Source organism: Camelus bactrianus, chromosome 35 (assembly GCF_048773025.1).
Source record: "Camelus bactrianus isolate YW-2024 breed Bactrian camel chromosome 35, ASM4877302v1, whole genome shotgun sequence".
In the NCBI taxonomy this organism is placed as follows: domain Eukaryota; kingdom Metazoa; phylum Chordata; class Mammalia; order Artiodactyla; family Camelidae; genus Camelus; species Camelus bactrianus.
The window spans coordinates 7,077,203-7,090,045 of NC_133573.1; the positions used below are offsets into that span (position 1 = coordinate 7,077,203).

The 12,843-nt window shown below is 42.9% G+C and overlaps 2 protein-coding genes across 7 annotated transcripts in view; one reads left to right on the forward strand and one right to left on the reverse strand.

Annotated features, from left to right (window-relative positions):
- Window positions 1–6,517, forward strand: part of NMT2 (N-myristoyltransferase 2) — a 55,735-nt gene extending 49,218 nt beyond the window's left edge. For 3 of the 5 annotated variants that reach the window (XM_074358446.1, XM_074358447.1, XM_074358450.1), the window contains 3 exons: window positions 2,715–2,882; window positions 4,738–4,875; window positions 5,071–6,517. In XM_074358446.1, coding sequence (XP_074214547.1) covers window positions 2,715–2,882; window positions 4,738–4,875; window positions 5,071–5,091 — 327 coding nt within the window. In that variant the 3' untranslated portion in view covers window positions 5,092–6,517. The other 2 variants (XM_074358448.1, XM_074358449.1) reach the window with 2 other exon arrangements.
- A 1,335-nt stretch (window positions 6,518–7,852) lies between these two features.
- RPP38 (ribonuclease P/MRP subunit p38) lies at window positions 7,853–12,828 on the reverse strand. Of its 2 annotated transcripts, XM_045519880.2 has the most exons (4): window positions 12,600–12,828; window positions 11,130–11,255; window positions 10,343–10,452; window positions 7,853–9,193 (listed from the first exon to the last, which is right to left on the reverse strand). In XM_045519880.2, the coding sequence occupies exon 4, from the start codon at window positions 9,181–9,183 to the stop codon at window positions 8,341–8,343; it is 843 nt and encodes a 280-aa protein (XP_045375836.1). In that variant the 5' UTR covers window positions 9,184–9,193; window positions 10,343–10,452; window positions 11,130–11,255; window positions 12,600–12,828; the 3' UTR covers window positions 7,853–8,340. The 2 variants fall into 2 exon arrangements, with proteins under 2 accessions (XP_045375836.1, XP_010957687.1); XM_010959385.3 differs by lacking the exon at window positions 10,343–10,452 and having other exon boundaries at window positions 12,600–12,824.
- Window positions 12,829–12,843: the final 15 nt, after the last annotated feature.

A 12,843-nucleotide genomic window follows, 5' to 3' on the forward strand; every position in this document is an offset into this window, starting at 1 on the left:
CATTTTTCCAACAGTATTTGCTCACTTTGTTTCTCTGTGTCACATTATGGTAATTCTTATAGTATTTCAAACTTTTTCATTATGATTATATTTGTTACGGTGATCTTTGATGTTAAGGCTTCTACTTGTTGAAAGTTCAAATGACAGCATTTTTAGCAATGAAGTATTTTTTCATTAAGGTACTTACATTTTTTTCTGGACATAAGGCCACTGCACACTTAATAGAGTACCATATAGGTGCACTTTTTTATAACTGCAACTTTTATGTAAACTGGGAAAACAAAAAAATTTGTGTGACTCACTTTATTGCAACTTTATTGAGGAGGTCTGGAACCAAACCCGCAAAATCTCCAAGGTGCCTGTATTGCCACTCCTGCTTTTTTAAAATTCATGTTTCCATGGCATATCATTTTCAGTCCTTTTACTTTCTACCCAGCTATATCATTGAATTTGAAGTGAATTTCTTGTAAACAGGGTGTATTGAGCCATGTTTCCTTATCCACTCTGCTCATCTTTCAGTTGATGTATTTTGACCATTTACATCTGATGATTATGGATATGTTAGTGTTTAAATCTTCCATGTTTTTATTTTTTAGTTCGTTTCTTCTGATTCTTGTCCCTGTTTCTTTTTCCTTGCCTTCCTGTCCCTTGAACGTTTTTTGGTTCTGTTTTGATTTATTTATGGTGTATTTGAGTATATTTGTGTCGTTTCTGTGATGCTCTGGGTTTTGCAGTATAATACTTTATCCATCACAGTCATCTTGCCACTTCAAAGTGGTAAGTGACCTGATTTCCATGGAGGTCTCTTTACTTCCTGAACTTTTAAACAAAACTCACGAGAACAGATGCATAGCCCAAGGAATGTACCCAAATTTCTGCTTCCTTCCTTCCTTCCTTCCTGATGCTCCAACATGCCTTCTTTTATGATTTCTTTTCTATTTGAAGAATATCCTCTGGCCAATCTTAAAGGTATGTCTGCTAGCAACAAATTTGTTTAGTTTTCATTTGTCTGAGAATGTCCTTATTTCCCCTTCATTCCTGAAGGAAGTTTCACCAGGTACAGAATTCATGGTTGATGGGGATTTTCTTTCATCTCTTGGGCCACTTGCTTCTGGCCTCTGGTTTCAGGGACACAGTCTGCTGTCATTTTAGGTGGTATTCCTCTGTAGGTAATGCATTGTTTCTCTGTGGCTATTTTCAAGGTTTCTGCCTGCCTTTAGTTTTTGGAAATTTAATCATGATGTGTCTTGGTGTGGATTTTTGGGGGGTTTATCCTGTTAGAGTTCACTCAGCTTCTTGAATCTATCGTATGTATTCTGCCAAGTTTGAGAAGTTTTCAGCCATTATCTTTTTCTTTTTTTTTCTTCTTTTTCTTTTTTTTCTTTTTTCTTTTTTTTTTTAATTTTGGGGGGAAGGTAATTAGGCTTACTTATTTTTTATTTTTAGAGGCAGTACTGGGAATTGAACCCAGGACCTCGTGCATGCTAAGCATGTGCTCTACCACTTGAGCTATGTCCTCCCCCCAAGCCATTATCTTTTTCCATCCCACATTTTCTTCTTTCCTTCTGGGACTCCAATAATATGAATAGGGGATCATTTGTTACTGCCCCAGAGACACCTGAAGCTTAATCCTTTTTTTTTTTTTTTTTTTTTTTTTGTCCCAGTGTGCTTTCCCTCTGTTGTCCAGATTGGGTAAATTCAGCTGGATTCAAGTAGAGTGATTCTGACGTCTGTCATCTCCACTCTACTATTGAACCCATCCAGTGACTTTTTTTTCCCTTTAATTTCTGCTATGGTATTTTTCAAGTGGAAAATCCTTAATAAAGCTTAACATTTGGGGCTTTAAGTCATCTCTGATACTGAGCTCCTGATACAGAGCAGTAGAGACTCAGTTTAGCTTAACATCTTTAATTTTATAATGTTTGAAAAAAAGGTTTAATGAATCAGAAGCATTGATGATTGGATAATCCATCCCTCTGGAATTCTCTTTGTCTCTAAAACAAACAGTAGCAATGGCACATGTGGTCTAGCCTCCTCCTGTAATTCAAACAGATCATACTTGGAATTATATGCAGACTTGCATAGGCCACCATAGCTACAAGCCAAACAATATTGGCTAATTTCTTGTACTGAAAGGTCTACCAGTGATGAAGAAATGAGCACCATCTTTTGCGTCCCTTTTGATTTTTGATAGCTTTAGATTTTCTGTTACTCATACACATATATTTGGGTGCAGTACCAGTGCCTTTTACAAGCTTCTAAAAAAACAGCTTCCAAACCAATTTCACTTTAAGCTGATAAAATTCCTGTCTTGGGCCAAGAAGATGTTCAATATTATACAGTATCTTTTAGTTCTAATCCTTTGTGCTCTTATTCCTGCAAAAACAGTTTTACTTTTACCACTGCCCCACGAGTCTGGAGAGACTCATCAGTCAACCAGAGAGAAGCATTCCTTTTAGAACGTCCTACTTACTAAGAACTTTATGCAAATCACCGACAAGCACTTAGGCTGAGGTCCACCTCCACACTCTTCTGCGGCCTCCGCCCAGCTTACCATAAGGGGCTCCAACTCAGACTTGGAGAGAGGAGTATGAGTTGTTGCCCTTCATTCTCACGGAGACCTCTGGCGCGAGTGAGAGATCAGGAAGTGAGCTTACATGCTGGACGAGACTTGTTCAAGGAGGTATTTACCTGACGTTACCTTTGTCCTTTAGAATGCCAGTGGTAAGCCAACTGACTTCCTGAGCTTCTACACACTCCCCTCCACAGTCATGCACCACCCAGCTCACAAGAGCCTCAAAGCCGCCTACTCCTTCTACAACATCCACACCGAGACGCCGCTGCTGGACCTCATGACCGACGCGCTCATCCTCGCCAAGCTGGTAGGCGACTTGCCGCTTTCTGTCCTGTGTATATCTCTAAGTGTGTATGTCCGAGTATGGAAGACATCTTGTGTTTTCTTCCACACAGGGGGATTCATTCAAGAGATTTTTACTGTTGACCATCTGTCTAAGGGATAATTTTGATAACTTTTTTTTTAAACTTTCTTGGCTGTTTTCTTCATTAATTCTATTGTAACTTAACCAAAAAGACGTTTTGTACAAATTAGAAACTTTTCACCCTTACATAAGAATATGTAATGTTCAAAATATAAGGAATGTAATAAAAATACATGATCCCACAATGCAGGCATACCTTGGGCTACTGCGGGTTCGGTTCCAGACAGTTCCAGATCACCACAGTAAAGCAAGTATCGTGATCAAGTGGGCCACACGAATTTTTTGGTTTCCTGGTGCATATAACAGTTATCTTTACACTGCAATGTAGTCTTTACATGTGCGGCACACGTAAACAATGTACATACCTTAATTTAAAATATTTTATTGCTAAAAAATGCTGACCATCATCTGAGCCTTCAGCAAGTTGTAGTCGTAACATCAGAGATGACAGATCACCATAGCAAACATAATAATGAAAGGTTTGAAGTACTACAAGAATTACCAAAATAGAACACAGAGACATGTAGTGAGCAAATGCTGTTGGAAAATGGCTCTGATAGGCTTGTTCAGTGCAGGGCTGCCACAGACCTCCAGTGTGTTTAAAAAAACCACCACCACCACAGTTATCTGTGATGCGCAGTAAAACGAGATCTGACTGGATGGGGAAAATAGGGCTGTTTGTGTTGCAGTGAATCATTCGCAACGATAATTTTCTTCATTCAGCTAGTCTCTGAATTTTAAAATTAAAGAAATTTAATTATTAAAATTATATTATTAAAGGACTTAAAATGAAAAGAATTAAACTCAAAATATACCTTATTATATATTTCCATTATCTTTCTATTATCTCAGTGTAGTAGTTAGGATAATTGTTAAATTCTTGCTACAAATAAACATTTTCCTTTAAGAAGAAATTGAAATCAGCTGACAAGGACATTTTGATGTAATTACTGAATGAGAATATATTGTTCATGAGAAATTGAGAGCAACACATCAATTGTTGTACACAACGCATTAATTGTCTTCCTTGTATTCCTCTAGTATTTGATCATTGGAAACTTTTTTCTTAATCTGTTATATGTGGATCCCAGAATCAGCATTCTCCTTTGATTCTTTGATCTTATAGCTCATTTTCAGTGACTTCCCAAAAAGGCCAGTAATAAGGTATTTTAAGGTAAAAACCCTGAGAAAGACATGAAGGTGCTTCATCTGTATCACATTTTGGATAGTATTATCTAACATTTTAAAATTCTATTTTTATTATTAAAGTGGTACTAAATTTATTCCTCAGCATCAGCCCAAGGCAAATACATGATTTACAGTCTTTGCAGGTTTGGCTTCTTGGCTGTAGGTTCAGGTAAGTCGGAACTTAGAAGCCAGTAACAGTTCTGGTAATGGGGTCATCCAGGCAACTGTTTCCTTTGAAAACAGGGACAAAGTATTTTCTGAAATCTTAATAGATTATTTTTTGTTAGTGTTAGCCATCCTGTGGTATTTTTTGATTCAGCATTTCTGGATAATCTTGCTGACTCCATCAGATTCACTGCTTGCTACTCATTTAATAAGATAGTTTTGAACCGAATTCCTAATTTATACGATATACTACAGACATTAAACCTTATTATAAATGCACATTCAAGCTGGTTAGTAGGGAAATTAGGTGAGATACTGAAATATATAATATAGAAAACACTAATCCTTTGGTACTTTAATTTTTTTAATTTTTTTACATTGGCAGAAAGGATTTGATGTATTCAATGCACTAGATTTGATGGAAAATAAGACATTTTTGGAAAAACTCAAGTTTGGCATAGGAGATGGCAATTTACAGTATTACTTGTACAACTGGAGATGTCCAGGAACAGAGTCCGAAAAGGTACGTGAAGTTGTTATCATAAACCCTTTGTAGACTTGATAAATTTACTTAGAAAACCCCATGCTTGCTTCTCTTCAGATTGTTGAGACTTTTTTTTTTAGTAGCTTTCTAAAATTACAGGTCTATTGTACGACATTATAATTTAACTTTTCTTGCTGACTTGTTCATACTATTCCATTTCTTCCCTCCCTTTAGGTTGGGCTTGTATTACAATAGATGGATATTTCTATTTCGAGAACTCTAACATCATCACTCATTAATATTCTAGTTCGTGATTCCTAGAACTGTCATTCCAAAGAAGAATAAAAGCACAACAGAAGTGAAATCGAAGTAGTCAGTAAAAGAAAAGGTGAAAAAGCATCCCTTCACGACCAGCAGAAAGCATTCCTAGCTAGGACATCAACACTCACCCTTTTCTTTCACTGTTTACCCATTTGTGGGAGATGGAAGGAGGGCACAAAGAGCACGTTCCTGTCATTTTCAACCTTCCATTGTCTCTTGGTGAAGAGAAGCTATTTTTTCCACTCTCTGGAAACGGGACTGCTGGTCTGTGGACTGAACAGTAGTCACAGAATAACGTAAGGCGATCTCTGCCCTCGTGTGGAGATAAACTGCGGCCTTTCTGTTTATTAAGTGTTGGTCTGTTGGTCCACGGAGCAGAATAAAGCAGCCATTCGGAAAGTGTCTACTTACATGACCTCACGTGACCTCATCGGGAATGTCTGTGGAACCAGCACCTCTGTGACTCAGTGATGAGCAGTGGATGTTCAAGAGTGAGATAGAAATGGACTGGTGACTATGTGTTTCTCAAGGAGTGAAGTTGCCAAATCAGTAAACACACAGATGTGTGCTTTCCTCTCCAACAGGTCGGTGGATTGGTTGAAAAGCAAGGCTCTGAGCTGAGTATGCACCCATGATGAATTAGACTTTCCTGGTCCTGCACGGACTTTTGCTGCTTCTCAGCAACAGCCAGGAGATGTGAGGAAAAGAAAATAAAAGCTCTCAAGTCAGAAGACACGCCCAGTGGGATCTGTCAGCGCTATCAGGACAGTGGTGATCGGAATGTTATTACTTATGCAGAATTGCACATACTCCTTTATGCTGACTCTAATTTATCATAAAAGCTGTCATGCGATAGAAAGATGTCTTATTTGTAAATAAGTATCATAATTTTGTTACTGATGATGTTTTTATCTAGGATTTGAAAAACCATGTCTCTCAGTGTACAGAGATATGTATATATTGCCAGTAACCCAAGGGGGAAAAGATGCTGGATGAGGCCACGTAAACTGGCCTCAACTCCGACACCACAGAGTAAATACTTCTTCCTGCCTTTACTGCATCAGTGCCTAGGCCGTTCAGTCCAGATAATCTCACTACCTTAGACAACACGATGCCCTTCCTTCATGTGACAAGTAATCAAAGGAAACCAGTCATCCCCTCTGCCCGGCAGGACCTCGCACTATGGCCCATGAGCTAAAGCCAGCCATCACCCTTTTTTGTACGGCCTACCAGCTAAGAATGGTCTTCACATTTCTGAATGGTTGAGGAGAAAAAAAATCAAATGAGTAACGTTTTATGACATGAAAATTGTAGGAAATTCAGATTTCAGCATCCACAAATAAAGTTTTATGGGAACACAGCCACTTCCAATCATTTATGTGTTGCCTGCTTCACACCACAGAAGGCAGAGTGGCACTGTCCCAGCAGGGACCGTGGACCACAAGGCCTAACATGTGTACAGCCTGGGCCTTTGCGGAAGAAACACGCGTCTCCCCTGGTTTCCACTAAGGAGCCGAAAGCCACTCTGTGCGGCCTGCCCGCGTCCTGAAGGCACTGACCCACAGCACTGGTTTCCCGGGACCTTCAGGGGGGGAGGGCGTGCGGGCCCCAAAGTCACCCATCAGTTAGGACAGCGCTGTTCCCTTCTGGAAGACCCAAGGGGAGACTTGTCTATAGGATGATTCCAACCCAACTGCATTGCCACTTTCTTCCTAACACAGGGAGGATGGCTCCAGGAGCAAAAGTGAACCATTCCACTGAAAGTCTGAAATTAAGTAAACGAGATTTTCATTATATCTGGAATCAAGGCTCTGGCTGGGAATTACGTTCACTCATTTTCATAGCGGTTTCATAAGCTGCAGGTTTTCCAGCAACTGCAGGATTGCCCCTCAGATTCTGCCACGGGTTCACCTCATGATGAAACTGGGGCTGTTCCTTACTCACTTACATAATTCCTGTCACAGAGTTCACCCTCTTTTACTCATTTTTAAATACAATGATTAAGAAACGACTAGCTCATTTGCTTCTCTGTGAAGCCTCTTTACCTTTTAAGCACTTTGCCAATGAACATTTTAAAACAGAAAATCAGTAAAGCTGCTTGTGTTAATAAAGTAGCTGTGAGAACTAAATTTCAAGGCAATATATAGTGTTTTACAGGTTCAGGAAAACACGCCATCCTGCGTCCTCTGTCCGTAGTGGAAATGCTACCAGCTATCCTTCGCCCCCCACCCCACTTTTTTTGGTCAAAGTGGTATTCAGTAAATTTAAATGAGTGGAGGTGACGTAATCCATAGATCAACCAGAATATAGGCTGAAAATAACGCTTGGCGATCCAGTATCTTCCTCATAAATCACAGAAAGTGCCTTTTCCAAGCACACTCTGTAAACTGCAGGCACTTTAACAGAGCATTGATTATGCTCTACTTCCCAACACGAAGGACCCCTATCGTGGCAGGCCCGTCTCTGAGCATCCAAGCTCCTCAGGGATTTTTTTTTTTCTCCTCCTCCTGCCTCATTTCACCCAGTTACCATCATACTATTTACATATGTTAAAGTTTCAAGGGAGTAAGTTAACCATGTAAAGGGATGAAGTCTAACTAGTCAAAAATACCTCATTTGGCATTTCCTGTAAACATTAATCTTTCTCCCAAGCCCGTCCTTAGCCTACCTACAAAGAAAGGCAAACTGACAAAAGTAAAAAAAAATAATGTATTGTTTCTGAAGACAGTGTATCACATGGCATTTAGTCTTTTCCCTTTAAAACTGATGCAGTCCAGTTTCATCTTCCCCACCAACCAGAACCAGGTTTACTGTGGCACATTCTCCAAGTGTGACAGAAAAACTCCTTCCTGGAAAGGAACGAGTTAAGAGTTGCAGGATACAGATGTCCTTGCTTACAAGCACTGTACTAGCCTTTTAAAAAGTGAATTCACACAAGCACGGGCAACTCTTTCAGTACACCTTTGTTTTGTTACTCATAGGCCTCAATGTTGTCCTCACTCAGCGTATAAGCCTCAGTCTTAGCTCTGTTCTACAGCCACACCTTCTAGTGGAACTAAAGTGGTACTAAACAGTGTCCCAAGAATACATGTAAGAGTAACTCATTTTATTCATTTCAAGGCTTCTTTACGAGCTGTCGTTTTACAACTATATATGAAGTGACAAGTTTACACAAGATGACTTTCAAGTTGTTTTTTTACTTTTGGGTGGTTTCCTTATCTTGTTGGGGTTTGGAATCAGTTTCTTTATTCTCAGGGGTTGTAACACGACAGCCTCCTGATGGTCGGCGAGCTTTCTCTTGTGTTTAGAGAGATCTTCAAAGGATGTTTCCAAAATCTCTTTGTCTTGGCTTTCCAAGGATTCAGTCTCTGGGTTCTCCTTGGGGTCTTCAAGTCTGTCTGGAAGCCAAGGAACTCTCAGGCTGGGGACTCTGGGAATGATGGCCTTCACCTCCTCAACAAAGGCAGCGGTGTTTTTTCTGAACCCCAGGGCCAGGACGCACTTGAGGCCAATGACGGGAGCGATCCTCTCACTGAGCCGGGGGACCTGGCAGGCGGGGACAGTCCTGCTCACACTCAGCTGGACCAGGTGTGCGGTGATGATGGCAGGCTTGGCAGACTTGCACACCAAGGCTAAGAGCAGCTCGTTCCTTTCCAGAGCCCTGGTGACCTCATTGACTCCGATTGCCAGCTGCTTCCTGATGTGGGCAGGGGTCCACCCTGAGGCCTGTTGGTTATCTTCCAGCTTTTTCTCCTTCGAGTCCTCACCAGTGTCCATGTCCATGCTCCATGTGTCTCCGCTCTGTTTTTGCAAAGGGGACTGCTTTTTCTTTCTCCTCTTGTCCTCAATCTTCTGAAGCCCAAGAGATTGAAATCTGTCTTCGAGCGTCTGTAGTATGAAGTGCATATCCTCTCTCTCCAGGGCACCCCAGCAGGTGACGTATGGGTTGTTGAGTGACGTCTTCACAGGTAAAGGTCTCGTCTTCCGCACAGAGCCCCTCCCTGACGCTTGGGGGGCTGCGGCCATCCTGAAGATCCTTCAGAGGCAAAATGACAAAGGAAGATTTGTGTTAACTAGGAACACACGTCTTAAGAATATCTTGGTTGTACTCTTTCTGATTCTTGAAAAGCTATCATAAGCCTGCTTATATAGGACATACATCTACTTTGGTCATTTATTTTCTCCATTTTTTCCCCTAGGACTTAAGTCTTCATTCACATACAGGCAATTTCTCAATGTTTTGTGTTACTGCAGTCACAGTGAAATTCTATTTGTTTATTTCACTTATTAAAAGTGTTCCAGGTTTCTACTTGTTCAGAATTATCTTCTTAAGGATCCACAGTATTAATCTGATAAGATTTTTTTACCATTTTCTAAATTGCTCTCTAGTTAGGCTTCCATTCATCCATTCAGCAAATATTCACTGAGCACCTCCAACTTGGGGTTGTAGACACTGGGGTTCAGCCTTGAACAAGTGCCCACATCCACCTCCATGAATCTCTGCTTCCACCAGCCCGCAGCACACAGTCTGTGAGCACCCTGGACGCCTCTGCCATTCGGATTTAATCAGGTGTGATTTTTTTTTAAGAATTGGAACAGTAATGTACACACTTGACTAAAAACTCAAATGATACTTTCATTTTGTGCCCTTCTGTAAGTCTCCCTCCCTCCCTGGACCCCTAAGTTTCTTACACATCCTTCCTAAAACACTAGTATACAGATTCCCCCTTCCCTCAGTCATTCTGAGCTGGCTGTTCCTCCAGCTGACAGTGTGATGAAAGGTGATGGATGTGTGATGAAAACTAGGGGAATTTTGTAATGAAACTGAAAGATACTACCCCATTAAGGCAAAATAGTAAGAAGAATCCTTACTGGGGAAATGTTATAAACCACTGTTCTGGAGAGCACATCCTGTTTATCCTGCCCAGAGGCAAATGTATATTCCTCTTTCTTCCCTCAATTTTCTCCTGCATTTTCTTCCTGGGCTCCGTAGGGAGCTATAGGGACGCATGTTGCAAAACTGAAGGAAGTTAAACAAAACGGCTCTGGAGAAGACTGGAGTTTGGAACTGTCCCTCATTTCAGGTAACCAGATTTTCTCCTTCCAGATCATTCATCCCACCAATGCCTGCCCTCCCCAAAGTGCTTCAGGCAGGATTAATGAAATCTCCTCAATTAACTCCCACCTACGGGCCTGGCTGCTGATATTGAAGAGCAGGTGTCTCCGTGGACGGGGTCAGAATGCAGGAGGCACTTTCCCCATGAAGTATCTGATCCTCCCACGATTCCTGTGTAACTGCCCGACATGTGGATGAGGAAACAGATTCAGGTTAAATACCTTGCCCAAGTCACAACTGGTTTCCCAAATCCAAATCTGATGCTGTTTCACTCCTGGCTGCACCTCAGAAATAACCTGTGACTTTTTTAAATGTGTAGGTGCTTGGTCTTAACCCCAGATCTACTAACTTGGAATCCCTGAGAACATGGCAGGGCACCTGTTCTTGTAAAAGGTGTCCAGGTGAATCTGATACAGCACCGGGGCTGGGAACCGCCAGTGTAGGACAGAGGGCCTTTCCGTACTGGGTGGGCCTGAGAAAAAGTCTGACCGCTACTGGCCTCCGATGTTCCTCCTACATCACCTTTGCACAGAAAACCAAATTCAGCTCCTTGGGGTGAGAGCTCAGACCTTGTCAGTGCTGCCCACTGCTAGCAATCTGGTATCTGCCTAAGCTGCTTCCTTCACCCAGCCCTGCCCTGCAGCCCTCCCCATTCCTGTCATTCCACACGCCCCTCCAGCTCAGGCATTAGGAGGCAGCTTATCCAGTTCCAGTGAAGTGAATGGCAGAGGCTGGCACCAGGCTGAAGGTGGTCAGGAAGTGACCAACGATCAGGGTGCTCTAACAGAGCTCTCCCCAAACTACAAACTCCAGTTAATGTGCCTCAGCATTCAAAGAACATGGAATAAATACTTACAGTGAAGTGCTCTGGGCCTCAGCTCCTCCTGTCTTCAGAATCCAGTAAGGGCGACAAGAGCCAAAGGCTTCAGATAAGCAGACTCTCACGGGATATAATCCAAAGTCAAAGTAGAATAAGTAACAGCTTTGGAGGAAGAGAAAATTAGCAAAGCCTTGCTGAGGTGCCCTTGGAGGCCTCTACTGCCCACAAGGTCAAGTGTAAACTCATCAAGGTGGTATCCCAGGCCCTCCGCACTCTGTCCCCCATCTCCCCATAAGCCTTTCTTTCTCCCCACGCCCCACTACTGGACCAGACCATCAAATGAGGGCCCCAGTTCCTCTCCTCCACGGCTTTACACACATGTATACATGGTTTCCTCTGCCTGGAAAACTCCCGCCCTCAGCCCCATCACCACCTATCTTACTTGAACGAGTATTGATAGATTATCCATGACACACCAAGCCAGAAAGATTACAAATTAAAGCAAAAACAGTCACTGGACTCACTGGGCCTAGAAACTAGGAGGAAGACTTACAGTAGGTAATAATGTTAAGATGTGATGCACATTATGGTCAGGGATCTACAGGATCCTAAGCAGGAGGGGGTCAGGAGGGCTTCCTGGAGGAAGTGACCTTTTAACCTACATCTGAAAAATACCTATCAAAGGGAGTGCCTATTAGGAAGAGCATCCCAGGGAACAGCATTAAAGGAAATAATGTAGTGTCACCAGGGCAGAGATTCTAGAGAGAGTGGTGAGATATTGAGGAAGGCAGGAAAGGTCCATATAGTGGAGACTCTTGCAAGTCTTACAGTGGAAAGCGACTGAAACGTTCAAAGAAAGGGAGTGGTATGGTTAGAAAGGCATTACAGAAAGATCTTTGTGGACTCGGGCCAGGAGGGGGTCCTTTGCCAAGAGTAGATCCAGCAAAGAGGCTCCGGAGTCGTCCTGGTAAGAAACGATGGTGGCCTGCACGAGAATCGCTGCAAAGGGGATGTTGAAATAGTTAAAAGACACAAGCTGCTCGACTTAGTGATCGACTGGTGGTAAAGCAAAGGAAGGACTTAGAGAGGACTCCGGGGTTCTGGATCCGGTAGCCGAGGGGATGACAGCCCATCTCCCGTGGCTGCATTTCTGACCCAGAGTTAAACCCTCCCTACTGTCTGCCGCCTCTCTAGCTAGTGTCTACCTACATTACTATTTAGCACAGGCAACTGCAGTTATTTTCTTGTCCACCTCCATTTCTAGACTGCGGAGTACAGAAAGGCCAGGGTGGGGCTTTATCTGAATATTTCTCGTATCCAAGATACGCTCAATTCAGGCAGACAGCGGAGCGTGAGCCAAGGCTGGGACGCAGGAAAATAACACAGATCCGGATGGAGCGGCCCCAGGCAGCGGGATCACAGGCGCGCACCCAGCCGAGATCCAGGCCCGATCCTTCCAGGGGTACCGCTCCGAAAAACAGACCCCGGCACGGACCCCCCACTCACAATTGCCGCTGCACAGGCTCCACGTGGGCCGCGCGGCGCGTGCGCAGAGCCCGCGCCTTCTCCAGCCCCGCCTTCAGATGGGGGACGAGGCGGAAAGGCTCAGAGAGCTTCTCGTTTCCTCCTTCTGCGTTGGTTCACTCCCAAAAGCGAGAGTCGGACCAGGGCGTCGGGACAGAGCGAGGTCCGATCTCTAAAAACCCTAAGTTTAGAAGCGGGGATGGGGAGGGTTGGGGGGAGGAGTGAG

Bases quoted from the DNA above. Each gene is read 5' to 3' on its own strand.
- RPP38 (XM_045519880.2), bottom strand. From the start codon at position 9,183: ATGGCCGCAGCCCCCCAAGCGTCAGGGAGGGGCTCTGTGCGGAAGACG.